General features: G+C 53.1%; 2 protein-coding genes across 6 annotated transcripts in view; one reads left to right on the forward strand and one right to left on the reverse strand.

Annotated features, from left to right (window-relative positions):
• The window catches only part of LOC117226622 (uncharacterized), a 125,718-nt gene that overhangs the window by 47,770 nt on the left and 51,985 nt on the right, over positions 1–25,963 (forward strand). For all 3 annotated transcript variants that reach the window (XR_013032562.1, XR_013032563.1, XR_004491833.2), the window contains exon 3: positions 17,340–17,624. The gene's annotated coding sequence lies outside the window, so the exon portion shown is untranslated. The remainder of the gene's footprint in view (positions 1–17,339; positions 17,625–25,963) is intronic.
• dac (dachshund family transcription factor) overlaps positions 12,759–25,963 on the reverse strand; it is a 190,420-nt gene continuing 177,215 nt past the window's right edge. For 2 of the 3 annotated variants that reach the window (XM_033481194.2, XM_033481193.2), the window contains exons 9-12: positions 24,954–25,100; positions 23,806–24,060; positions 17,502–17,588; positions 12,759–14,947 (exon numbers count right to left, since the gene is read on the reverse strand). In XM_033481194.2, coding sequence (XP_033337085.1) covers positions 14,895–14,947; positions 17,502–17,588; positions 23,806–24,060; positions 24,954–25,100 — 542 coding nt within the window. In that variant the 3' untranslated portion in view covers positions 12,759–14,894. Of the gene's footprint in view, positions 14,948–17,463; positions 17,589–23,805; positions 24,061–24,953; positions 25,101–25,963 lie in introns of all 3 variants that reach the window. The other variant, XM_076518233.1, reaches the window with a different exon arrangement.

Here is a 25,963-nt window from a genome sequence, read left to right on the forward strand (position 1 = left end):
CCACGCTATCGGACTCACCGATCTAACAGTTTTGGCCCCCCGGTTCTGGGGGCACGCCCGCGGATATGTTCTAATGCGAGCAAGTGCCCCGACCCCCTAAATACCAACTATTCGGCGCATCGGAAATTTATGCAGCCGTCAGAATATGGCTTCGCCACTGCCAAATATATGGTATAATAATTCTCGATATCAGGTGCCTTTAATCACCTTAAATCCACAGTCCAGACACACCCCGGCGTTCACTTAACTTCAGGGTTATCTTAATCTTTCGACAGCTGCCCAGCGCCTCCTCGATCGCTCTTCTCTCTTCACCCTCGATTCGATCGATTTTTACTCACCGTCTATCCTCGGTTTCTCTTCTCTTCTCTTCTCTTCTCTTCTTTGCTCATCTTTTCTCTTCTCTTCCCATCCCTTCTCTACTCGATTCTTCGCCTTGCCCGTTGGCTCTGACTCGGGAATTTCCGTCCGATCTATCTGGATCCTTTGGACCACGTCGTCGTAGCCTTTGAATCGAAAACGCTGAAGTCTAGATCGTTCGCTTCGATTTTCGGAGGTTTCTATGCGTTACGAAGCAGATTGATCAAAAGTATACCTCTGGAATTAATTTTTATTAATTTTTATATATATATGTAATAATCAATATAATATAATAATATAGAACAGTTGGAATTCTTTGCCCCATTGACATATTAATATAAAAGAAGATCTTGCCAATTTCTCGAGATATTCTCTATCAGTTACGTAAGCGTCGATGTCTACAGTTTTTTTTAGTTGATCAGTGAAAAATAGCGAAGTTAGGGATGAAAAGCACGCGCCTCGATCTTTCATCCGCAATTGTTTCCAAAATGTTCGTGGGGAAGCTTTCTTTCGCACTTCGCTAGATAGTTTGCTGTATCTCGCGACGAAGAACGTGAAGAAGAAGAGAGAGAGGGAGAGAAGGCGCTAACGACGCCAGTGGGAAAGATGCGAGATAAACTCTCTCGTTTGCCGCATAACTAGCTGGCGGTTGAACGAGCCGAAACCTCTTCTATCCTCGGTTTGATTGCCGTGCCAGGCTCGCGTTTATTTAGGCCCGACCCGAGGATTCAAATTCCTAAATCCGTGCAACCTCCTCATCTTCCTCCGCGTGCAACGCTTCATCATTTTTACACTTTGAGTTCTCTTCTGGAAGCATGGCACTGCAGTTCGCGAGCCTAGATAGCAAGCAGCCTCGAAGAAATATCGCATTTCACCGTTTTTTAGCAAGTCTTCGGAAACAACGGATGCAGGGGATGCGCCTAAATGGTCCAGCAACTCTGTCCAACTCTAAATATTTCGAGGGTGAGTTTCACCCCTTTGTACCGAATCACTGCCGATGTAAAAATACGCGTGTCGCAGGGACGGTGTCCATCGGCGATCGACGATCGTTTCCTGCAGGATCAGCGGACGAATGTGTCGGCTCGGCGAAATCGGCCTTGAAATCGAGCAGCTCAAAAGCAGAGAGAGAGAGAGAGGGAGAGAGAGAGACCTAATTGTCGGTCATACAGTACACGCATTACGCCGCCTAAGTATGCACTTAAGATACGCAGTGGCGGACGTTGAATGTATCGCGTACCTTATTACGCGACGGTGGATCCTTTCAGCGGGTAGATGCAGAGGAAACGATAGTGATTCCAGCTTGTTAGCTCCTCCTTTAATTGCCTTCGGGTTTTCATCGTTCGTGCGCGCTCCTCCGCTCTTCGGTGTTCGCGTTGTTGCGATACGACGCGATATCACAGATGCGATGCGATGCGATTCCGAGCAGATAGATCCTCTTGACGCCCGTGTAGAACCGCGTTCCGCTGACGAATCGCTCGTCATCGAGACATCGTATCAACGAATCGACGATTTTTCATCGACCATTATCTCGGACGGCCCTATCCGCCCGCCTATCTTTCCGCGGACGCGGCTCTCGAGACTCCGATCCCGATGGGGAATCGATACCAAAGTCCCCGCGAATCGTTCTCGAATCGCGCGATCTTTGAAATTCTAATCGATAACGCCGCAAAAACCAAAACTTTGTTCCGACTCGAAACAATGGAATCGTATTCGGACATAAAACGATGAAAATACAAACGAATCGTTGGACAACTCCGATTCTGTGTGACACGAACTCTCGGTTTTCTCGAAGCATGTAAAGCAGGGGATTCAGCTATAGTAGAAAGTAGGGGACGAGTCCGAGGAAAGGGTGAGCGTTGCAGCGGAGAATTTTCCATGCGGGGGCGTCGAGCGTTTCCAGATGGAAACGAACGATGTCGGATAAACGACGAGTCACGCGTGTACCGAGTTTTCTTGAGCTATGCCTGACCCGCACGCCATGTAAGGCCAGTGCATTATTTTCCAATATTACGTGAACGTCGGGGAAGACGGAGGACCCGGTCTAAAGAGGAAAAAGGAGAGAAAAAGGGAGAATAAAGACCGAGGATCGGTGTGCAGAGGGGTCAGAGTGGAAGGAAGGGGGAGAAAGATACTCCATCGGATCACGCACGGTTGAATTTCCGAGTCGGGGGAAATCGGGGTAAAGCGGGGGTAAAGCGGGGGTAGAGCGGGGGCCGGGCTAGGTGGAGGCTAAACGGACCCGAGGGACACGTCGTCTCGGGCTTCGAAATTCCCTAATCGATCGTGCACTCCCGGACTCCGGAATCGGGATTGAAAGGTTCGCGTGCACCCGCCGAGACATAAAGAAGCAATTTTCGAAAGGTTTGTCCGGCCGGGCTCGGCGCGCCGCGGCGACGGATAATCTTTTAATTCGCTTCGAGGAATCTGGGAGGCGAGGACCGGACCGTGATCGGGTTCGTGCCGGTCTGGATCCTTCGGTTTCGGACCGGCGAGATGGAAAGTAATTTTCGCGCAACAATGGTCCCAGAAATCCAGCCGCGAGTTCGATTCCTGTGCGAGCTTAATCGGTGCATCGAACAGGGAGCTGAAAAACTTGATTCCATTCTTTTCTGTATCCGCTGTTCGGTTACTTTTTCCAAAAGGGTAAAATTAGGAGAGAGAAGTTGGAGGGCAGCAGAGCACAGCAATGCAGCGCGCAGCTAGACGGAGCCGGCACGTTGGAAAATACCGATTCAGCCCAAATAACAATCAGGCTGGAAAAGCAAGCGGCAGCGCGGCGGCGCGGCGTCCGCGTTGGAAAAACGCGTTTATATTTCACCGGCTGCGAGAGTGAATTCCCTTTGTGACTGTAGGATGACAATTTCACGGCATTTAGCCGCGACAGGGCTCGCGTACGCGCGAAACAATGCAGAGCTCGCGAGCCGACGGGTTACCGTTCTCTCGTTTTTCTCTCTCTTTCTCTTTCTCGCTCTCTCGCTCTCGTAGGCATTCTCTCACCCCCGATTTCTCTCACCCTTTCTCCGAGAGCGGTTTCCCTCTCTGAATTTCGCCGGGACGACGCGTCTCTATACGCGACAGTCCGGGTTCTCATCGTTCGCCTCTCTTTCTCTGCTTCTCTCTCTCTCTCTCTCGCACGCGCGCGCGCGCAGGGTTGCTCTCCACGGTGTTTTTTTAATCGGAAACAAAAGCGTTATTGCGGAAATTAAATGACACATCGTGCGCGGCGGCAGCGATGGGGTGAATTGCCGGCTTAAAAATGTAGCGGGGGTGGAAAACACAGTCGACGGGAGGGAACGTAATTTTGACCGGTGCCCAGGTGAAAGACCGGGCGAAATCGCTTGACGGGGATCGATGGGGCCGATCGATGCGTCTAGCTTTCCATTGTGTCCGCTTCTCCCTCTTCTGTTTCCGCTTAGAGACGTCCGACGATTCAATGGAAACGTCCGTCAGCACCCACAAACCCCGTCAGTAAGTATTAGGACACTTACCGGCTCTGAAAATTCACGAAAAATCGCCCTGTCCTCGATAGCCTCTGTTTCAAACAATATCTTCGAGCATGAATCGCTTTTAAGCTTCGCACTCGAAGAACAATCTATCGTCTGGTTCGTATTATTTCATCGTTTGAGAAAGGAACGAATTGTCGAATAAAAAATCAGAGTTCTTTATAAAATGCGAACGGTGTCACGACGCGCCGAGGGTAGAAAAGATGATACGCGGCGCGTCGCGTCGTCGGGGCAGTGTCGGACCCAGCGGTTTTAATTGCACATGCAAATCGCCACGGAGCGGCGCAGTCTCCCGAACGACGTCAGAAAATCCGGCAGGGCCAATTCTATTGTCCGATCGTAGGATCCACTTAGGCGAAGTAATTGATAGATCCCTCGATGGCGGAGGAGGGATCGAGGAATGACAGGTTACGGGGCAGGATACGGGCCGTTCGCACGACCCTACTTCCCTGCCGTGTTATTAGTTAATTCTTACAATTACTCGTCGTCCCTGTGGTTATTCCATTACCGTGCAACTTCTCGTAGATCACCTGGACTTTTTCCTCCCCGGACCCCTCTCTGGACGGACAGGGAATAGTTCGTAGGAGCCACCGGAGGCGCAACGACATCCTCGCCTCGTCGATCGGCCGAGATCGAGATCGAAATCGTTCGTCGTAGATCTTCGATCGATGAAAAGAGAGAGAGAGAGAGAGAGAGAGAGAGAGAGACCTTCGGTCCCAGAATAGCAGACAAAAGTTATGACAAAGGTCATCGAGCAAATTATTGTTCGAACACGATTAGTGGAAACGATGCAGGTCGGGTTAAGGAACGGAGATCGCGAGTAGCATAGATCGTTGTTGGAAGACTCGAAGGTCTTGGTTCGTGGAGGGGTTCGGAGGGGGTGCAGGAGGGGGCGGCGGCGTGCCGGTGTTTGAAAGCGGTTAACGAAGACGGGAAAAGAAGGCTCCGCGAATAGTTAATTAGACGCAACTGCCAGCCGGGATAATAAATGTAACATTAATGAGTCGTAGTAACCTTGATGCTTCGGCAATGAAGCCAGCGTGATTTCCAGTTTTATTGAAAAACAGGAAAAGATCAAGCGCACCGAGCCGTGTCGCAATTGCAAGCGATGCAACAACCGAGCGCATACTGCATACACGGAGAAGCGGGCGCCGCTCTGCTCCGCGTTCAGAGACGACCGTCTATTATTATTTCAACGCTTTTTTGAATATTCCTCGCTAAATGGAATTAATTCCTGAATATATAAAAAAGCAAAATACGCGTCCAGTGAGAGAGGGTCGCGGGAGGGAGGGACCAAGGGCGGGAGGGAGGGAGAGAGAAGAACAAAGAAGAAAATAATTAAGTACAGAGAGAAACGTAAACCGGGTGCGCGCGTAAATGTACCGTGGCGATCTAATCTAGCCCACAAAGTCAGTGCCGGATCGTGAGACTCGTCTGACGTCTTAATTGTAGTGTAATGCTCGTTGCGTTAATGGTGTGAATGAACTGTGTTTTCAATTACGGCCAGATCAAAGGAAGCACAACGAACTGCTGTTTCGCCTGCTACTGTCTTATTCTTCTTCTTCTCCTCCTCGTCCTCCTCGTCCTCCTCCTCCTCCTCCTCCTCCTTCTCCTGCTTCTCCTCCTTCTCCTTGTCTTCTGCACGAATCCTCGCCGAGGTTGCGAGCTTCCGATCGATTTCCACGCGCCTCGATGCACCGGATGCACCTTTTCCTCCTTTCTCCTTCCACGTTCCTCCTCCCACCGTAACTTTGTCCCTGTCACCCACGCGAAGACTGCTCCGCCACGAAAATCCGCGAGGTTCGCTGGTTCTACCTCGCGATCGTCGATCTACCTTGTCTTAGATTCGCGACGATCTAGTAGAAAATTCGTTTGGAAAGTTGCATAGATGCCGGCGCCAACAGTTGCTAAGAATTTGGAGGGATCGAGGAGATTTTGAGAATCGTGTAATTGTAACCGATGGAAGTTCGAGCGTAGTCCAGAAGCCTCGTATACGGTGTAATTGATTTCCGGTACCGTGCCGAAAGGTAGCAGAGCCCCCGAAGAAGGGAGGAAGGTTCTCACGGAAGAGATTTTTCCGTTTGCACCGATTAAACAGCGAGCCGACCACATCCGGCGATCGTTATGAGCCGAGATGTAACGCCGGCTCTGTTCGCCGTGCCGATCGCGCCGCATTCTTGCGTGTAACTCCCTCGAAACACGAGCCGGCCGACCAGAAGAAGAAGCACAAGAAAGTGCGCGCGCCTTGTCAAGGTCTTCGGGGCGCCACGGCTGGTAAAAACGATCGACACCTCGGCTCGAATAGTTGGCCGTCGCCCCGCGCCGCTTTGCGCCGCTCCGCGCCGCGCCGTTTAAGTCTCGCTCGAGGGATCGGATCTCCTCTTATCCGCCTCACTTCTATCCACAGAAGTGCATTCCGTATGGCTACCATCGATTCCCCTGGCCCTTCGATTTAATCCTGAAATCGAGCAGGACGCGCGCGGTCCTTTGGATCTTCGAACCCAAAGAAGCCACCTTTTTCTACTCGAATCTATCGTTTTTCCCTTTTCTCGATAATCCGGCAATTATACGCGTCTTTTCCGTCTCTCGATAACATATCGGAGATGCTTCAGGGTTCGCCGGGGAGGTGAAAATAGAGTACGGTGTCCGAGAAACGAAGAATATTTTGGCAGACTCGTTTCGAGAAGACCGGACAAGACGGGCTTTCTTTCGGGGCTTTTAAAGGTAAGCATGCGGTAACAGCCGGCTCGGCGAACGAGACCAGACTTGCGAGAGTGCAAAGGGTTAATCCGGTCGGAGGCAGGGTCGACGCAAATTTATTTAAACCCCGAAAAAGCCCCGATTCTTTATCTCATAAGGGAAGGTCCGTGGAAGAGCTTTTCCGGCCGGGTTAAAACGCGGGTAAACGGTCAGAAAGAAAACCAAAGGGGCCACGGTCGCGTAACGACCTTTCAAAATGACGTACCCTCCCGTTCGATTCCCTCGGATGTCTGGAAAATGGGGCCTGGAGCCTGAATCCGAATCCGCAACGTTGCGCATTCGATATTCGTTGCACGGGGACCAGTTTCGAGTCTAAAAGTATAATTGCGGCCGTTGCTGCCGCGACTGGAAACAAACAAGAGGACCGCTATCGGAATCGTCGTCAAAGACGCGTCGATTCGATCCGACGAAGCGGAATCTCATTGTTTCGAACTCTGTGGAAGGGTCCTCGGGCTCGAGTCCGTACCGCGGAGAATCGAGGGACCAGGAACTCTGAAAATTCGTTCCGACTGCGCATCAAGATATTTCGTTTCGCAGCGAATGAATTTCTCCTTCGTTGAACAGAAGCAAGGGCCGCTCCGGGCCGGGATCGGGTTGGGATCGGGACACGGGCCCGACCGGGCGGGCCGGGGCACCATCCGAGGGAAAATTTAATAACGAAGCGACGACTCGACTCCGGGCCGCGCCCCTTATCGCCGCGGAATATCAAAACGCCTCGCCGGGAGCTGCGGCGAGCGTAATTTCGGCGGACGGCAGTGCTCGCCGATACTTATCGCCGGTAATCCGAGTAGTACCAACGGCCCCGAGAGCAACAACAGGGAGAAAGAAGGAGATGGAGAGAGAGAGAGAGAGAGAGAGAGAGAACGATCGAGGGGGAAAGATCGTGACCGAATAAAGGCTACGCAGCTTGTCCGGTTCCGCTGGTGCAACTGTTGCGATTTTCAGAGTTTCCTGTCCCGAAGAGACCAGGTGAGACCCTATCGTGCGAAACCTTCGGGAACGCGGTTGTATCCTTCGCGGTTCCGAGTCTTCTTTCGCGGAAACTTGGATCAATCTCGGTGGCGGTCGTCGCGATCTTCCAAAGACGGATACCTGTGTCAGGGCCGTACGGATATAGCAAATCCTCGCATCCGGAGCATATTTACGGACGGACGAGTAAAGGAACGAGGACATGGACCGAAGCAACGGCTGGAATAATTGTGGAAGTCGACGGCGGATTCCGCGGAGCGTGGAAATCGGATGAAGACGCTCGGCACTTTGATCACGGGACAAATCGGCGGAAGGGTACCCCCCAAAGGGTCTCCTCTGCCCCCCAGCGAAGCCTGTTTCTCGGGTGAAAAGGCAGAAGGAGGAGGAAGGTCGTTTACCGACTGGCTCGTTATCTCCTGATCCGAGTGCAAACCAGCGGAAGGGAATCCTTCTTTTCCCTATTTCATCGACTCGCATTCAATATCCGTCGTCGCGAATTTTGCCCCGAATTTTCTTTAAAATCGACGTGCTGCCTTTTTAGCATCTACATACGACACACGATTCAGATTTATTCCTATCGCGAGGCCAGATTTGCTGGAGACAACTAGAGACGATAATCGAAACTCTTGGTCGCAAGCTCCGATAAACAAGACAGCAGTATCGTTGTCTACATAATATGGAAAAAATAGTTCCGCGAACTTTCCGTCCTCGGATCGTCTTTCCAAGAGGTTTTCGGCTTCGTTCCCGGGGCCCTACAACCGGGACGCATAATTACACCTTTGCGCGTCGAGGCAATCCCTTTCTCTCTCTCCCTCTCTCTCTCTCTCTCTCTTTCTCCCTCGATTTCGAAGCTCAACACTTTCCAGGGCGCCCCGTGGTCCGCAGACACCGCGAAACGACCAGACACCGAAGGAATTTCGTAGTTTGATTTACAGCTGCTGTCCGAGAGAGACCAAGAGAGAGAGAGAGAGAGAGAGAGAGAGAGAGAGCTTCATCGTCTATCGGGTCCACCGGCTCCGGTTTTGATTGCGCTTCCCTCTAATGGAGGGTAAACGGCTCTGGCCCCGTTCATGAATTTGTATTAGAGAATCGGTTCCGAGAGCTGGCTGCCCGAAAATCGCCTCGCCTCGTCTCTCCTCTTCTCTCCACTTCGTCGCGTTTCCTCTTTCCGTCGTCTCGCGAGACCTTGACCACCACACGATTCGAAAATTGGGCGCAGACTTGCCCAGGAACTTCGAGAAGCTTTCTTCTTCGGCCTGGAATCCCGACGCTAAAGATAATCGCTTCTGCTGGGTCAAAGTGCATTTTGACTGCAGTTGCGCCGCTCTTCTGCGAGATACTTGCAACGAATAACACGGTGCGTCCGTTTCGAACTAGTCGAACCTTCGCTCTCCGATTTGCTAACCTTTGCAAGGTCGATGCTAATTCATGCTGCGCGTGCATTCTTCCAAGGTTGCGACGATTCAAGTTCAAACAAAATAGCAGACTCGAACTTCCGTTGAAGATATTTGGAAGAATGAAATCGTGCATTCGCGTGGAACCAGTTTAGGCGTCGCTTCGAAATCCGCCATTATTTTTGCATCGACCAACCGATTCCGAGGCAGGTCGTCTCGCAAGGGTTAATATCCTCGTCGTTCGACGCATTGAAAACGCATAAGACGCGTCTCCGCGCCCCGGCGGCTGTCGTATCGCTAATCTGTTTAAATAACGAAATATCCCCGTGACTCGGGGAAATGGGGGGACGGCGAAGGGAGAAGCCGGAAGAAAGGGAAACAGCGGGTAAACGAAAATCAATGGATCCGACACCGGGGCGTACAACAACGTCCTTTCGTCTCTGGCTAATGAAATGTACGACGCCTGCACCCGGGCGACCTTCGTTGTCCGATGCCGTCCTCGCAGCTACCCGAATCTTGGACAGTCCGGACGGACGAGGTTGATGGATAATTTAAACCCTAGTTCTAATATCCTGTCTGCAATCCTGTCTACGATCTAGCCAATTGCCTGCCAACGTTAGAAAATTTGTCACGAGACAGCTAAAAGAATCGATGACTACGCGCTGCAATGTTGCTCTAAGAGGCAGCCTCTCGCCACAGGATTCGAGCCTCCGCGCTCGCCGACGCGATATTTTAGCGCGAACGAAGACCCCAGGGGGTAAGGCAGCGGCCCAGAGGTCCCGCGACGTCCCGAGCCAGGGTTTCGTCAAGATGTCACCGCGTTTAACGAGGAGAGTCAAGCGTCGGCGAAACAAGTGATTTTTCTCGAGGAGACGACATAGACGGTCCCCCGGCTCCCGACCCTTATTTCGCCGGTCTCGAATTATGCTAAACGATTTTGCCGAACCGGAGAGGAGTCGCGGCCGAGAGAAAGAGAGACGGTTCCTCTCTCGGAACGGTTGCGCGATGGGGAGGACGCGCGGCAAAAACAGCCGGCGGGATTCCGCGTGGAAACTTTCATGACGTCGAAGAAACGCGCACGGCGTAAGATTTGCAATTATAATTACACGTCGGCGAGCAGCCGAAAAACCGCGGCTGCGTTTCGACGCCGTCTCGTTTTAACGGCCGCGCGCCGCGAACCGCGAGTCGCGCGAGAGACTTAACGAGCGAATTCTACCGCGAGAACCGATTCGACAAGAAACGAAGGAACGCGGAGAAATCGCCTTCGAATTCCGCAACAGATTTTTCCACCGATCGCGACGATTCTACAAAATTTTATTATACTTTTCTCGTCGAAATTCTGCAGCGTTGTCGCAGCCCGCAGAGATCCGCGCTCTAATAATGTCAAAATCGTGTTCCGCGCGGCCAGGTAGGCGTTATCTCTCTCCAAGGGGCCAAGGGCGTGGCTAGTTGGCTCCCAACTGTCGTACGACCAAGTCCGACGATTCTCAATCGACATCTACACTCGCGCAAATAATTCTACATCCCCTAAAATTCGAATTTGGAGGAGTCTTTCAGTCCGTAGACATTTTTGAAGCTTTTAGTTGTCGAAAGTTCCTGGTCTGGTGTCCTCGTCCGATCGGAACACTCGTTCTCCCGTTTTCATGGTTCTTCCGCGAATTTTCGAAACGTTGACTCGTCGACCGATTTCTCGAGTGTCGCGACCGCCTGTTTTCCGCTTCGAATCGATATGAAACGATGACGTCGAGTCAGCGTAAAGGGAGAACGAGAGAGAGAGACGGAGCGGCGAGAGAGCCGGTAGGAGAACTCATTTCGCTCGTTAGGTCGTGCGATATTATTCGCGGGGAGCAGATCGAACCGATGCGATGGGAAGAGCGCCGTCTAAGAGGCTCGTAAAGAGAGCGCTCGTTGCGATTCTAATTAGACGGAATTCCGTCGTTCCGGGGGCGAATTAAGCTAATCGGCCGCGACGAGCCGGCGAGGAAAGAAGAAGATATCGAACAGGAGAAAAATCCTTGGACGGAAGCGGAGGAAAGAAGGCGGTGGTCGGAGAAAACAGGGGCGATAGAGGCAAGCCACCCCTGGGAAGTCGAGAGCATGAAATTAGTCGTACGGGAGCATTAGCAGCGGAGCAGAGGGCTCGCGTTTTATTCGATAATTATGCAAATGCCGGAATGATTGTCGGGCAATATGTCCGTGGAATAAAAGTCGAGTCGGTCGCGGAGCAATTCGGTTATCTTTATGATTCCCGGCGACGGGGAACCAGTTCCACGAGGGATCGGAAAAGGGGAGAGAGAGAGAGCGGTCGATTTACATCGAAACGCAAGTTTTCTAAAGAAATCGAAATACGAGGATGGATTTGTAGCTCGATCCGATTGATATTTTTGCAAAAATTTGTTCGTACATTGTCCAGTACTTTATTGAACGAAGCGTATCGAAGAAACGGATATGGTTGATTTCGGGTATGCGCGTAGCCGTCTTTCGATTCGATTCGAAAAAATATCGCAGAGTTTCAGGAGGCTTGTCGGCCCCCTGGAAAGGTGGGAAGGGGGGAAAGGGGAACCGACGATTAATCGAGGCGCGTGCCATGTTTTCTCGCGGCCGCTCGTTACGTGACCGCGCGTTACAAGATCTACGCGCGCATAGATCCACCGTCCACGGCCTATTAAGACGTTCGCCGGCCGATTTAATTAAGTGGCTAGGAGTCGGAGCCGCCTCTCTCTCGCTCTCTCTCGCTCTCACGCTCTCTCTCTTGCTCTCGCGCTCCGGATCCTCGTTATTTATTATTACAATATATTCCCTGTCGAAAGGGTGGAGCCTCGCCTCGGCCAATCGGCGACGTCGCGTGCCTCGGGTCGTTAGCCGGTCTGGAAATTGATAAGAATGCATCGTCGTCGACGTCGACGACGACGAAGAAGTCGAGACCTCGTCGTCCACCGGCCCTTTAATCGGAACGTTGCGAGACGGGGAACGAATCTATCGGCCACCCCCTCGACCCCCTCGGTCCGGTAATTGGAACGCGAAACACCCGGCCGGCACACCGGCCGCAAAGAGTAACGCGAGAATTCACTTACTGGTTCTCGAAGGCACGGCTGAAATCCTGATGTGGCCGGATCTTCGCGAGGATGGGATGGTCCGGTCGATCGTTTTATTTTCCGCGGATTTTCTTGGAAAGTCGAACGCGATTTTTGATTCTTGTATGGGAAAGGGGCATTAATCGGAGAATAGATGTTCGCATTCGTCGACTGCTTTTACCAAGGGGGTGAACAATGATTACGTAGAAATAGATTGTTTATTTTCATAATTTTAACGAGTCGAAGATAGCGCAACAACGTTCCATAACATATACAACGTTTCTCCATCACCGACTTTTCAACTTATCCTACGAACGATTATAAAATTAATTTCGTAAGGATAGGTGGACGAAAAACGTCGCCGATTAAATTTTAGCGAGTCGAGAATAATTCGTTGCTTTTAATCTTTCCGCGGTCGACGTTAGAAAAATACGGAAAGGTGGTTGAATCGTCGAAAAACTTCGTGAAAAACGTTTCCAGGGAAAAACAAGAACGGCGTACGTTACCACGGTAGAAATTAGTTTCCGTTTCTCCTCTGGAAACGGCTTTCTAATTACCGCTCTAACAAGGATTCTATTCCTGAAATTCCCGGGACTCGTTGTACCGTGAAAATAAGTATCGTTTCACCGGAAGCGGGACGATACGAGGAAAAAAGGTGGAGGGAAAATGGAAGAAACGTGATCGATCGATCAACACCGATATGTACAATAACAACTATTTATTTATAGGTAATAATGCTGAATTACAATGAATACACTTTGTTGCCTCGATACTAGATTGTATAAGTCCGATCGCGAAAAATCGTCGTCGCTCGTCGTCATCGTAACTCGGTAGTGTGGCGATTACCGGTTTTTCTTCCCCGCGGCCCACCCTCCCCACCCCCCCTTGAACCCCGTTTTCATTACCCCTGTGTACGCAACCCGCCCCTCGAAAACCCACCCCTCGATCCTGAATTATGTCGAAATTTGATCTTCGAAGTCGCGTGCTCGCGAATTTGATCGCCCGATCGAGAATCGTCCGCGACCGTTGGAATCGTTGGTCGGCGATTTTTCGGGTCGTATCCTCGATCGTTCGCGGAGAGATCGTGTTCCGGTCGATCTTCTGACCGAAAGGAGATCCGGATCCGGATCGGAATTCGAATTCGAATCCGAATCCGACGACCGGTCGAATCGTTCCACGCGGTGGTCGTCGAAATCCTCGGTGGTTCGCTCGCGACGGATCGGACGACTCTCGATCGCTAAATGAGCCGATCGATCGATTGGTAGCGGCGATGGCAGATACAGATGAGCTATCGGTGGTTAAATTCTCGTTTCACTACGTGTAGCATCGTCTTAACGGGCGTTAGCCGGTACGTACGATCTAGACACTATGATTATGTGAACTTTACAACACAAGAACCTTACTGGGCAAGAGACTTTGTACATGGATCTTAAATACGGGGATCGGCCGCCGCTCGAGACGCCCCGGGCTTGCTAAATCGGCAGCGGTCTCGGTCTCGGTCTCGGTCTCGAACGAGCCCCCGTCGAAGCCGGGAGCCGAAATTCGGTCGAGAATGTCGCGAGAGAGCGGATCGCCGAGACTCTCGAGCGTTTCGAGCGGGATGCCGATCGCGCACGCGGAACGCGGAACACACGCAAATTATGCAGTTAGCCTTACTTGTCGACGGTAGTAACTAAGTTTATTTATATAAATAAGGTGTTACGATTTAAAACGCACTTCCGGGAGGATCCTCCGTTGTCCCCTGGACCTCGCGCCGCTGCCTCTCTCGCTCGTCGTCACTCGTTCTCACTCTCACTCAAGCATATGTCCTACCGTTCTACGACTACGTTCGCTTTTCATCGCGTTCTCCCTCGAAAAAAATTTTCTCGCTTAGGAGCTCTCGTGCACACAGATTCATCGGCGTCGCGCGCAACAACACTCGCTCTATATGATACAGATGATCGATCCCGCGCGGCTCTCGTTTCAAGAACAATCCGAAAAGTCGGAGAGAGAGAGAGAGAGAGAGTTAGAGAGACAGATAGAGAAAGAGAGAGAGAGGGAGAGAGGAGAAGGAAGAGAGAGATAGAGATAAAGAGATCCACGCGGGTCGAGCGGCTCGACGATCGGGTCGCGCGCGAGTGTAAAAACCGGTACGCCGCGGTCGCGCCGGCTAAATAATATTAATGATAATCGATAGTAATACTCGGGGCCGGCGCGGCCCACCCGATCGTTCGTACAGCTTAAAACACAATTACCTAATGAAGTTCGCTCGATAATTGGGGGTAGGTACCTCTAGGAACGCATGCACGCGCGCGAGCGCACACACGCACTCTCGAGCAGTCTTTAGAAGTCCGTGTTCCTCTCGCCCTCGCCCTCTTTCTTCTTCGTGCCTCCTCTTCTCTACGATACTCGGTTTAGAACGATCCATGGATCGCGCGTCGATCCACGGACCTATGGTATACATTCGCGTGCGACTACGGCGAGTCGCCGATGCTCCGAAAGAGTTTCCCCTCGCCTCGTTGATATGTGTCCACCGATTTACAAGATCCAGAATCTCCGAGATCTCCGAGATCGAAGATCCGGCGAGACTCGTAGCATCGTCGCGAGCGATCGTTCGGTTTCTTTTTCAGAGTCTCGAAGACGCTCGAATGTCGCGATTATTTTGGGGTCGTTCGCACTCCGTTAGGGTCATTGTTCTCTCGGATTCACCTAAGCGGTCGTGTCCATTGGCGAACCACACGCGGGAGATGATGGTTCTGAGTCAGTTTCCGGGATTCCTCCGACGATCGTCGACGTCACTCGTTCTGGCTGCTCGCTACTCGATCGGCTGCCCCTCTCCTGCCTTCGTCCAGCCTCTTCTAGGTCGCGCTCGTGAACAGAACGGAGTTCTTGTAGTAACCCGTTCGAGACTCTGAAACAACATTGTCCATTTCGATCCACCGTTCGCAGAATCTTGCGCAAACTTAGAGATTCTTATCGGAAGACTCGAAGACTCGGGGATCGGACGAAACGCGGTCTTCTTCGCGGCTCGTTTCGGTGCACCGAAAGCGAAGTCGAATCACATGCTTCGCGGTCCACCGAAACTTACGTTCCTGTGTCCGATATAAATGCGTAAACGGTTGTTACACCGCCCGAAACTTGTTCGAGATCGTTGCGAGAAGAACCGCATCGAGGTTTCCATTTCAATTCGAAAAATTGCTTCGAACGATTTCTCCGAGTCTTCGAATCATTGGGATCAGATGTTGCTGGTTCGCAGTTTTCTCCGTAGCGTCGCGTCGCGTTTTCATCGACGCCACGACGAAATAATAGCGACGAGAAGAACGTTTCGCGGAGAGAAAGAGAGGATGAAAGGGAGAATGAAACGCGATCTCCGATGGCGACGGTGATCCGAGAAGAACAGAGAGAAGCCTGAGCGAATGATTCGATGATCGCTCGGTTGGAAGCGGCGCCGCTCACTAATTATCCTTTGCCTGTTGAGACGTAGATCAACGCGAAAGGGACCAGGCGAAGACGCGTCCGAGAAGAAAGGAGAGAAGAAAGATCGGGCCGTATCGGGCCCGCGTTCGTAAATACGAGACCGGTCGACTCATCGGCCCTTAGGGCCCTTTGTGATCGAGCCGCCACTCGACTTTTTATCGAACTGTCGCTTATGATTGAAAATCACTGCGCGTTTTAATAGTCCACCGGATTCGATTTGCTCCACCGTCTCTCGCTAACCCCGCTCCTCCCCCTCTTTCGTCCAATTTTTTGCCGGATAGTTTGTTCGTTCGATCTCGACACCTTTTTCTCCATCTAAGAAGATGGAAAATATTTCGTACGTTGCTGCAAGCTCCGTCGAGCTCTCTCAAATCGATCGTTCGGGAAGAATCGAACGACGAGTTTGGATCGACGCAAAGACATTTCGAAAAATTGTGGTTCCTTCTGTGCGCGTTTGCCATCGCATTTCCTAGAAACTTTATCGAGCTTTCTCGAACGATCGAGACGTCGATAACGAAGGCGAGTCGGTCGGACCGTATTCGCCAAGTTGAAACGGCAGCGGTTTTAATTTCGCCGCGGTCGTCGGGTCTAGGCTATCGTTGCGGCAACACGGTTCTGGTTTGATAGATAGGACGATGCGGGTCGAGCAAAGATTGGCTCTTCGCGAAAGAGGTAAGAGGCGCCTGACGAGGGTTGCGTTTGAATGAAAAAAGGACGACGATGCTAGGAAATATGTAGATGGCGGCGGGGCATAAACGCTTCTAGAATCAGCTGCAAGATTGTTGCAGCCCGGACGGCAGTAGTACGAAAAAAGATTAGCGGGGAACGGTTCCACACGGGTGTAGCCGAGTTTACGAAGCCGCGGCCAATTAAGGGGGCCACTCGTTAAGGCAGAGGCCGACGGAGTTCTCGGGGAGGACCCAGGCCGCGGGAGAAAAACGATTATTTACGTGCAACGTCACGTCGGGGCCTTCTCTCTCTCTCTCTCTCTTTCTCTCTCGCTCTCTCTCCCCTCTCTCCCGTTTCGTCGTCGTGGTAGCAGCAGCAGCAGCAGCATTGAAATCGCTCCGCTGCTCCTCCGCGCGGTTTTTGCTCCAGCGAGGTGCGGAAGCGGCGCGGTGCGGAGCGGCGAGGAGAGAGGCGCTCGAACAACTTTCGACAAGTTTCCGCGGAGCGGAGGCAAGTTTTGAATCGGGCCAGGCGTGTGCCGGTGACGCGCTCGCAAGAAACACCCCCTTCGACCGCCTACTCAGGACTTTCTAATTAAAGATACTGCGAACTTTGCGAACCGTGTCGCAAGAAATTCTGGGAGCGGCGTCGCTCGCGAGAAAACCGCTGCCGAATCGAACCCACGCTTGAGGAACGCGGGACGGCTAACGAAAATTTGCGACCCGAGTGAACGTTCCAGGACCTAGGACAAAATTGTCGGACATGCGGAAACATCGTAAGGCCTGTAGAAAAATCTATGATGGATGAAAAAATTATGCGATTCGAGGGGACGTTCAAAGATCTATGAATGATTATGGATCCTGTGGGGAAACATCGCGGGGCCCACAGGAATATTATAGATCAAACAAGACATGTTCTTCTCCATGGAACCATGTTAGCTGTCTGGACGGTCGTTTATGTTTACGGGATGCTAAAACGTTGTAGAGCCCACCGATTAATATTCTGTGTCTTTGAAAAATTCTTAGCGTTCGCGACGTTAAGAAATCTCGCGCAGCGGATCCGGTGCTCTTGCCCCAATTATTTGCGGCGAGTATTTGTGGCAGAGGTCCGACGAAATTACTGGAACAGCTGTTACAGAACGTGTCGTTTGATTCTAGGACGAATAGACGCCGATAGAGTGGAAGAATGAGAATCCCCGGCAGCTTGAAACACTGAGGAAGCACCGAGGAAGCACCGAGGAAGGGTCCGTCACCGTCGCCAGCTTGTTCGAACGAATTTTACCGTGTCTAGGTGGACGAAGGTGGTTTAGTTGGACGCACCTTGAAGAGGAGACTTGACCTGGTCCCTCTCAGCCGCCTGATGCTGCCGCGATTTTCTCTCCAGCTCGAGTTCCTGGACCAGCGACTCTGTGACAATACAAGAACAGAAAAGATGATTGGTCGGTGAGTCTACGTAAAAGAAAACACGCGTTAGACATTCTCGAAGAAGGATAGACGGATAAATGGATAGATGGAACGCCCCTTGTTCTCTCGAGGAAACCGATCGTCGTTCGATCACGATCAAGAGACACGGGGGCGGCGCCTCGAAGCCTCGACGCCTCGACGCCTCGACGCCTCGACGCCTCGACGCCGCGCCGATTTTGCCGAGGCGTGAACCGGAACGCGCGAACGATGAAACGGAGCGGTAATTAGTGGAAAACCAGCCACCGCGAGAAAGGGGAAAGGAGGAGGGACGCAGACAGGGATAACGGACGTAGGCAGGCGTGAAAGGGCCGCGGGTTTGCTCACTGAATTCCGCAAGGATTAGGGTGAAAACTGGAAAATGTCCCTTTAATGATATCGCGCCGAATTAACCGTGGCCGAGCTCTCCTCGTTTCGGTCTACTTCGTTAAGCTCAGGACCGACGCCTTCGACCTGCTCACGCTTCTGGGACCTATTTAGGTACACCTTGAAGGGCTTCCAGAGGCTTCCAGGAAAATCGCGCAGCCCCTGCGACTGCTACGCGCTCGCGCGGCCTGCCGAATAACTTTGGTGTTCGTTGGCGACGACTCGTCTCGAAATCGCGGCAGGTTCGGAGACGGAACAGATTGGTAGAAGAGTAGAATGCCCTACGAACACGGCGTGGAAACGGCGAAGCGTTCTACGGCGGAGCCGCGAACCGTGTCTTGAACAGTTAAATTGTCATTTGGATATCAAAGGGACGAAACACCCCGCGCGCGGATAAGGGCGCCAGAGGTAATTTGGCTCAGTGAAACGCAAACACGCCGACCCAGCCCCGTCGAATATAAACGGCCCTGACGAGAACGCACGAATTCACACCCACGCACCACGAAACAGCCCTTCGAGCTATTGTTGCTCAAAGCATAATGGAATCTCGGCCCCGACGTCTCTAGTCCCGGCGCGGCGAGGCAGCGACGCGCGCGCGGTCTTTCCTCTCTCTTCTCTCTTCTGGTGCCCCCTCTCTCTTTCTCTCTCTCTCTCTCGCTCTCCGTTCCTCATCTCGCTCTTCTCTCGGCCGTGTGCCAGTTAACCGGGATTTAATGGCCTCGCAATTGGATTTTACCATTGCTCGTTGCCCAAGGAGGCGCCATTTCACGCTTACCGATTATATTCGCGCCTCCGTGCGCCCCCGTCGCCCGCCATCCGTCATCCCGCGTCCGTCTTCCCGCGATTAATCCTTTCGATCGGCGGATTTCTCGCCTCGAGGCAGTCGGCGAGCTATTTGCCTTTCGATTCGATACGTTCGTGCAGTTTTCCTCGGTTGACGTTGCGTAATTGGAAATACAACGTGTCACGGTAGTGCCGAAGACGGTTCCCCATCGGACGACGATAGGGTGCTGCGAGGGAGCAGGACGAAAAGCGACGTTCAACGGTATCCATAATGTTTACGACACAGACAGGATATGCTAACGATCGAAAATTCCGATGTTAAACAAATTCTGATTTGTGAACGTTCTTATTAATAGTCGCGTTAATTCGAATACAAAACGAAGGAACGAAGCGTCTCGGTTAATCGAAGTACCGCTAACTATACTCTGCAATATCGATGATTAATTTACGGCGCATAAAGTGTCTCCGTGTTCGGCGACGTTGCAACGGTGCCGTAGGTCCCAGAATCGAGAATCGGGGATAAACGAAGAATCCTTCGCGTTCGCGACAGTTGTCAGCGCGATGCCTCGAGATCGAGATCTCGATCTCGTTCCGTATCGAGGGCAGAACCGGTCCGAGGGGTCCGATTCCGGGCCCGATCGATCGACTAATAGTTTTGCTACCGTATTACCCACCCTGACAAATCGCGCGAACAATGAAAACAATTTCAGGCCGACGTGTCTCCCTCCCACCGCAAACGTGGTTCTTTCTCGGGACCCTAAACGGTCGGCATTGTGCCCTCGTCCCGGGACCGAGTGGTTCTTGTTTTCGTTCTCGTTTTCTCTCTTTTTCGGGCCGTTGACGCCGCCACGGGAGGAGCCACCGACAGCCCGCTGAAAAGAGAGCAGAGAGAGAGAGAGAGAGAGAGAGACAGAGAAAGAGACTCTCTGAACTGTATCCGGTATGACTGTGCGTTTATCGGCACGTAATTAACTGGCGCACAATGCATCTCGAGAAGGCCAACTCGCCTCCGATACGACGAAGAAAAGGAGCATCGGAGGCAGTTAGATCTCAGGGAGAGAGCGGGAGGGGTGGAGGACAGAAAATAGAAGCTGCTCGACAAAATCGTAGTATTGTACCGCGACGTTGCCTACGTCATTCTTACGGGACCCAAGTTGGAAAGCGATTTTTTGTCGATACGAAATCCGACCGACACGCATCCGAGCCACAGAACGATTTCATCTTTCCGCCGCGATCCTCGACCCGGCGAAATTGGACACGTTCCATTCGCGTCGAAGACGAAGACCTCGACTTCGAATCGTTTTCGGGACCGTGGATTCGATCGCTGGAACAGCGCGCGACCCGCGGAGGTCCGCTATCTTTCCCGTTTGTTTCAACTCCCGACACCCTCGCGAATCGAAAGGCCCGTCGCGTCGGGCCCATCTTCCAGAGGAGTTTCACGTTTCGCCCGATCGAGGCAACGGTAATCAGTCGAAGCAGCATCGCGGGATAGCCGGATCAAAAGAAACCGAATAGAATATTCGACGATGAACCGACCGGGTGGACGACGGAGGGGACGGAGGGGCGGGAGGGCGAGTCCCGAGGGCACGGAAAGAAGGAGAAGGAACGTCGGCCGAGCCGGGGGCCGGGGCAGGGGCCGGGGTAGATTTCGTGTAGCGCCGCGTTTTTAATGCTCTGATCTTTATGTAAAACAGAACACGGACGCCGGTAGACGTCGAGGGGGTTGGCGGAGGGTTACGGGTGGTTTAGGGGGCAGGGGCTAGGGGGATCGGAAGGGGGACAGGCGCTCGAGCAGCAAGCCGACCGTGAAATTGTATGAATCAAGGAGGTGCATGGTGAAGCGCGCGGAGACACAAAAACCGGCGACGGCGACGGCGGAGCGGTGCGGCGCGTACAAAAAAGCTCGAGGCGCGAGGACGAAGAGGAATGCGTGCGCGCGGGGAGAAGACGGGCTTCGATTTCCAATGGAGCCGGGAGACGGGCCTGTCTCCGGTTTTTCCTGGGTCGCGTGCACCCAGTCCGCGCGCTCGCCGGAAACGAATTTAATCCGCTTCTATCCGCGTCTCCCTTTCTGCGTGGAGTTTCTTGCTCCACGCTCCGGGCGATCGAGAAATCGCGAGGCAAGGATGCGGCATCGTCGACGACGACGTTGCTGTATAACCGGTGCCGAACGAGGGTGAAAGAATAAGGATCACGGATGTTCTAGCCCCGACTGTCATGGAAGCTACCACCGTTTAGTTACCCTCTCGCAAACTACCACGGCGCGTAAATAGCAGCGGCTGTTCACCCCCAGATTTCTCTAGCCACCACCCCGGTTTGCTCGCCGGAAAACCGCGCCGTGTCTTGCGGATATATTCGCGGCGAGGGACGCTTTCGGTTCTCCCCCGCATCTTTGGCTTCCCGAGTCGAGTTGTTCCGCTACATTCTCCGTTCCTGCCATACTCTTCGTCCGCCATCTTGCGCGTCGAAATTCTACTCGGCACGTTTGCCCCGGGGTCCAATTGGGACGCGATTGTCGGAACGTTGCCGATCCGAGGGATTCCAAAAAGTAGCTCCGATCCAAATTCGGACACGGCGAACCGAGTTCGCGGTAAGCAAAAGTTTTTGTTTCGCCGGCAGCTCGTATCTCGTTGGAAGCGGATGAAGTCGTCTCTGCCGGTCGAAAGATTCCCGTTCCGTTGCGCGGGGGTTGCACGGGGTGTTGGAGGGCGGCGGGGAGGAAATAAACGACGACGCAAGGTGGAGAGAAATAAGAAGATCGTGTACCGGCGCGGTACACTGTCGCGAGGCAGAGTCACGGCGGGGGTGGAGGCTTGGTAGCCGGAGCAGAAGCGAGAGAAGGGCGAGTAGAAGGAGGAGGAGGAGGAGGAGGAGAACCAGAAGAAGAAGAAGGTGAAGGAGGAGGCAACAGAGGAGAAGGAGGAACGTTATGGTTGCCGCGAAATTATTGCATATAGTCTGAATATTAAAGCGCGGCGGAGTGCTCCGTCGTACACTCCGCGGCTGGTGGATGCCGGATGATGGACGCGAAGGAACGAACCATCGTGTGCTCCGTACCTGTGTACACGCGTGCACACGCATACTCAAAGAGAGAGAGAGGGAGAGAGAGAGAGAGAGAGAGCGAGGGCCGTGTGGACGGAGACAAAGCGAGCGAGAACGGTGAGTCGGTGCGCGACGGAACGGGGTGAGAGAGGCGAAGGTTTAAGGGATATGAAAGAGAGACCGGAGAGAAAGCAAGAGGAAGGGAGGGACAGAGAGAGAGAGAGAGAGAGAGAGAGAGAGGAGACAGGTAACGCCACCGAGAGCCACCGTGGCCGCCGGGGAAATTACGGCTCCTTCCTTACTTGCCAGAGATGTGCATAAACTCTGCATTACGCGCAGTGGCGCTCATGCGACCGCAGGACCATCCTTCAACCGTGACTCGTGCTAATAACAACCGAAATTCCCTGTCCGTCCGTGATGGATTTTCTCCTGAGCGTCGAAAAAACGACTTTCGAAAGATGCACCGCAGGTAGATGTAGATTCTACGCGATCTATCGACGAAACGATAGATTTTTGGCAGAAACTCGACGCCATCGAACGCTGTTCCGATACGAAGCTTCGTAGGAAGAAAAATTCACCAGCGATTTATAAATATTGGATTCTTGTTGCAAAATGATTAACACGGTAACGGTTTTTGCAATTTAATTAGCCCTCGGTTCACAATTTCCCCGCCACTGTAAATACAATTTTCAGTAATTTGATTTACCTCCCGTTCACAATATTTCCCGATTTTATTTACCAGCTTCGCGCTACTCGTTTTCAGCGATCGCGACTGCAACTAGCCGGATAGTTCCAGCGACGGACCCTCGTCGTTTTTGAAACGAATAAATCCGCTGAAAAATATTTTATATTATCCTTCGCAAATCTAAATTCTAAGTATCCGGTCGCGGAAAGTAAGCCTGCGGGGAGCGGTAACAATGGTTGAAATTTAAGAAAAGCAGCACCAGCCCCTGGGCACCCTTCTTCCGAGCGTTTCGTATCGCGCCGCATCGCGTCGCGTCGCGGCGTCGAAAAGAGGGCGAGCACTCTCAGCCGCGGCTCGCCGCTAATTCGTATAATCGCGTTCCCGCATTAGGACCCACTCAATTTTTCTGATCTTCCGGCCGAGTGGCTTCGATCCTCGATTACCCGGACAAAAAACGAGGAAGGAAGTGCTCGAGGGGTGGAGGGGGCGTGTGTAGCTGCGGGAGCCCGGCCGTAGAGAAAACATCGGGGGTGGAAAGGAGAGGAAAACGAGAGCAAAGAGGTGAGCCTCGCTCTCGGTATCGCGCAAAGTAAATTATTCGAAAGATCTCCAGAATAGAGAGAGAGAGAGAGAGAAAGAGAGAGAGAGAGTGAGAGAGAGAGAGCGCGCAATCACGCCGGGGGCAATAACAACCCCGTGTACAAGGGGTGGACGAACGAGGGAGACAGAGGGGGACATTCGGCTCTGACGAGGAAACACGAGGTATTTGAATAGGGTCCCGCAGCCACCCGGGCATCATGATGCGGAATCCATTTGCAATAAACAACGGAGATTTAGATGAGGGGGTGAGGCTCGGTGGGGGTGGAGTATAGGTCGACGGAACGTCGTCGTCGTCGTCGCCGGCGTCTGAGGTGGGTACTTACGACGCTGAGGGGACTTCGGGGACCTCGTGTCTTACAGTCATGCATTCTATACGAACAGCGCCTCTCATTCCCGGCAGGATCGCGTGCGGAACTTCGCGGGAAATTCTGCCGGTAAATGGGACGGGACAGAGACAGCGGCTTCGGATCTCCCATGGCTCCGCGACTCTCGTTTCTTCGCGCTTCGTCCACCGGTTTTCTAATAATCCGAATCGAACGACGATCGGTTTTCGAAAGCGACGATAATTTTAACCGCGATCCGTCGCAACGATTCAACGACCGTTTTCGAAAGCGTTGCATCGAAGAAAACGATCGAACTTGGATTTTAGATAGGATCGAGGTCAGGGTTAGGACGCAGTAAACTGACCTTGGTAGTTCTGCCAGAACGCGGACGCTTGGCTGCCGATCAGGTCCAGTCCGTAGCCCCATGCCGGTTTCTCGGGCGTGGAGGGTTGCTGGGAGGGACGCGGCACCTGTGCTTCCCTGTACTGTTGAGCCTGTTGTTGCTGCTGAAGGGGTTGCTGAGAGGATTGTTGCTGTGAAGACTGTTGCTGTGATTGAGAATGCACCGGGCTGGCTTCCGGCGGCTCGGAACTCGTGCGCGCCTCCACCGTTACGTTCTCTGCACCCAACAGACAAAAATCACCCGTAGATCACCGTTCGGCTATCGCTTCTTGGACCAGCTACAAGCGAACCCTCCGGCGATTTCTCGACGCTTAACCCTTCGATTTAAATCGTGGGGATTCGTGCGAAATCTCGAACGAAATCTCTCGATTTATTATTACTTTATTATTAATCGGCGATCGACTCGGGAAGCTGTCGTTTGGTTCGCGATCTTTCGATCTAAAAATATTTCGAACCTTCGGGGCTGTCTTCGGTCCACGAACCGGTTCGAGATTTCGTCGGAGGTTTCGCAGTTGCCGAGGTCCCGCAGGAATCGCGAGGGGCTCGTCAAGACTCGCGACAAGGTAACGAGAGACCGAGGGTTCGGCATTCGCGTGCTCCGTTTCATTTGAAATTAGTATCGCTACTCTCTGCGTCTGACAGGGTTAATCAGCAGCGAGCGCGCAAGCAGCCTAACCGATAGACTATATCGGAATAAGAGATTTCACTTAAAGGGTTTCAAGCAGCCCGAGTTTTGCTAGTGACAGGATAGGGTAGGGGCGCGCGAGCGGCGGGGGTGCGTGCCGGCTCTTTCGCTGCCGAAACGAGCCCACGGTTTATCGTTGGCCGGAGGTGAACCTCGTCGAAGAGAGGCGCGAGACGCGCGGGGGCGGAGAGAGGAGAGGAGAATCGCGACGATGATTCCAGGGGAGAAGGGATCTAGCCGCGCCGCTCTGGGGGATAAGCGAGGAATCGTATTCTGCCGGGTGTCAGGCTGTTTGCTCTGCCTCGCCGGATTAATTAATTTATTCCCGAGATCACCGGTAGCCCCGAGGCTCCCGAAGATCGCGCATCCGCTCCCCCGAGCGATCCTCGAGCGAGCACGCGCTCTCTTATCCTCTCGGTACTCACCGGTGATCGCTCTGACTTGCTCCGTAGACGCCCCCGTCGCCTTCAACGCCTCCTCCAGCTGCGTGCGCCTCTTGATCTCCAGGTCCAGCTGTTCCTGCAGACGCTTCCTTGCTCTCCGCTCCTTCTTTAACCGTTTCTGGTACATCACTGCGCAGACAAACGAACAAAACTATCGATTAGTCGGCCATGAAAATAGGGGGCGGAGGGAGGCCTAGCTCGAAGGAACGCGATAGAGACGTTTCGGGCTGTGCTCGGCGGTCTCTTCGAGATCGGCGCGTCCCGTGGAAACGGCACGGTTCTCGCGGGTTCTCGGAGAAGCACGCCGAAGAAGGTGCCGGGATCGGCAGGAGTCGGGGGATCCGCGAGACGGACAGCTGTCAAAACGAGTTAGCGGGTGAAGCGTTCTTCCGTACCCCCAGGTGGCGGAACCCTGGCGAGGTCCCGGTCCAACGAAATTATCTCGGCGTATCACTGTACCGCGGGGGGCTTCACGGGCCGCGCAGGGAACCGCGCAGGGGGCCCGGACCTGCGAGCAGTCGAGCACGCGTCTAAGCGGGGGTCTGATCGTCCAGGTGGCTACCGTGCGAGGCCCGTCCGCGCCGCAGATCGCCGTCGATCGATCGATCGCCGCTGCGTGCCGCGCCGGTTATCGATCGATCGAGCACTATCCGACCCCCGCCGCATCGTCGACCGGTTTTCGCTTCTATCCGGTAGATTCGCGAACCTAGTTGCGCGATCGATCGATCTGTTTGATCGGGAGGCCGTGTCTTCTCTCTCTCTCTCTCGCTTCGATCGCTATATTCGCGACGATTGAGAAGAATCCGAGCGAGGACCTGCCCGTCGTAGAAAGCGACTCGTGGGTCGCTTTATTCGTCGCCGAAGCTCTCGTCTTTCTTAGTCTCGCCGTGGCGAGAGATTTTCGACCAGAGGGGCCCGCAGGAAAATATTCGACACGGTCGGACGCATCCTCCGCGGCGCGGCAGGGGCCCGCGATCGCCTCCGATCGTCCG

The sequence above is a fragment of the Megalopta genalis genome, chromosome 2, assembly GCF_051020955.1.
Source record: "Megalopta genalis isolate 19385.01 chromosome 2, iyMegGena1_principal, whole genome shotgun sequence".
Classification (NCBI taxonomy): Eukaryota; Metazoa; Arthropoda; class Insecta; order Hymenoptera; family Halictidae; genus Megalopta; species Megalopta genalis.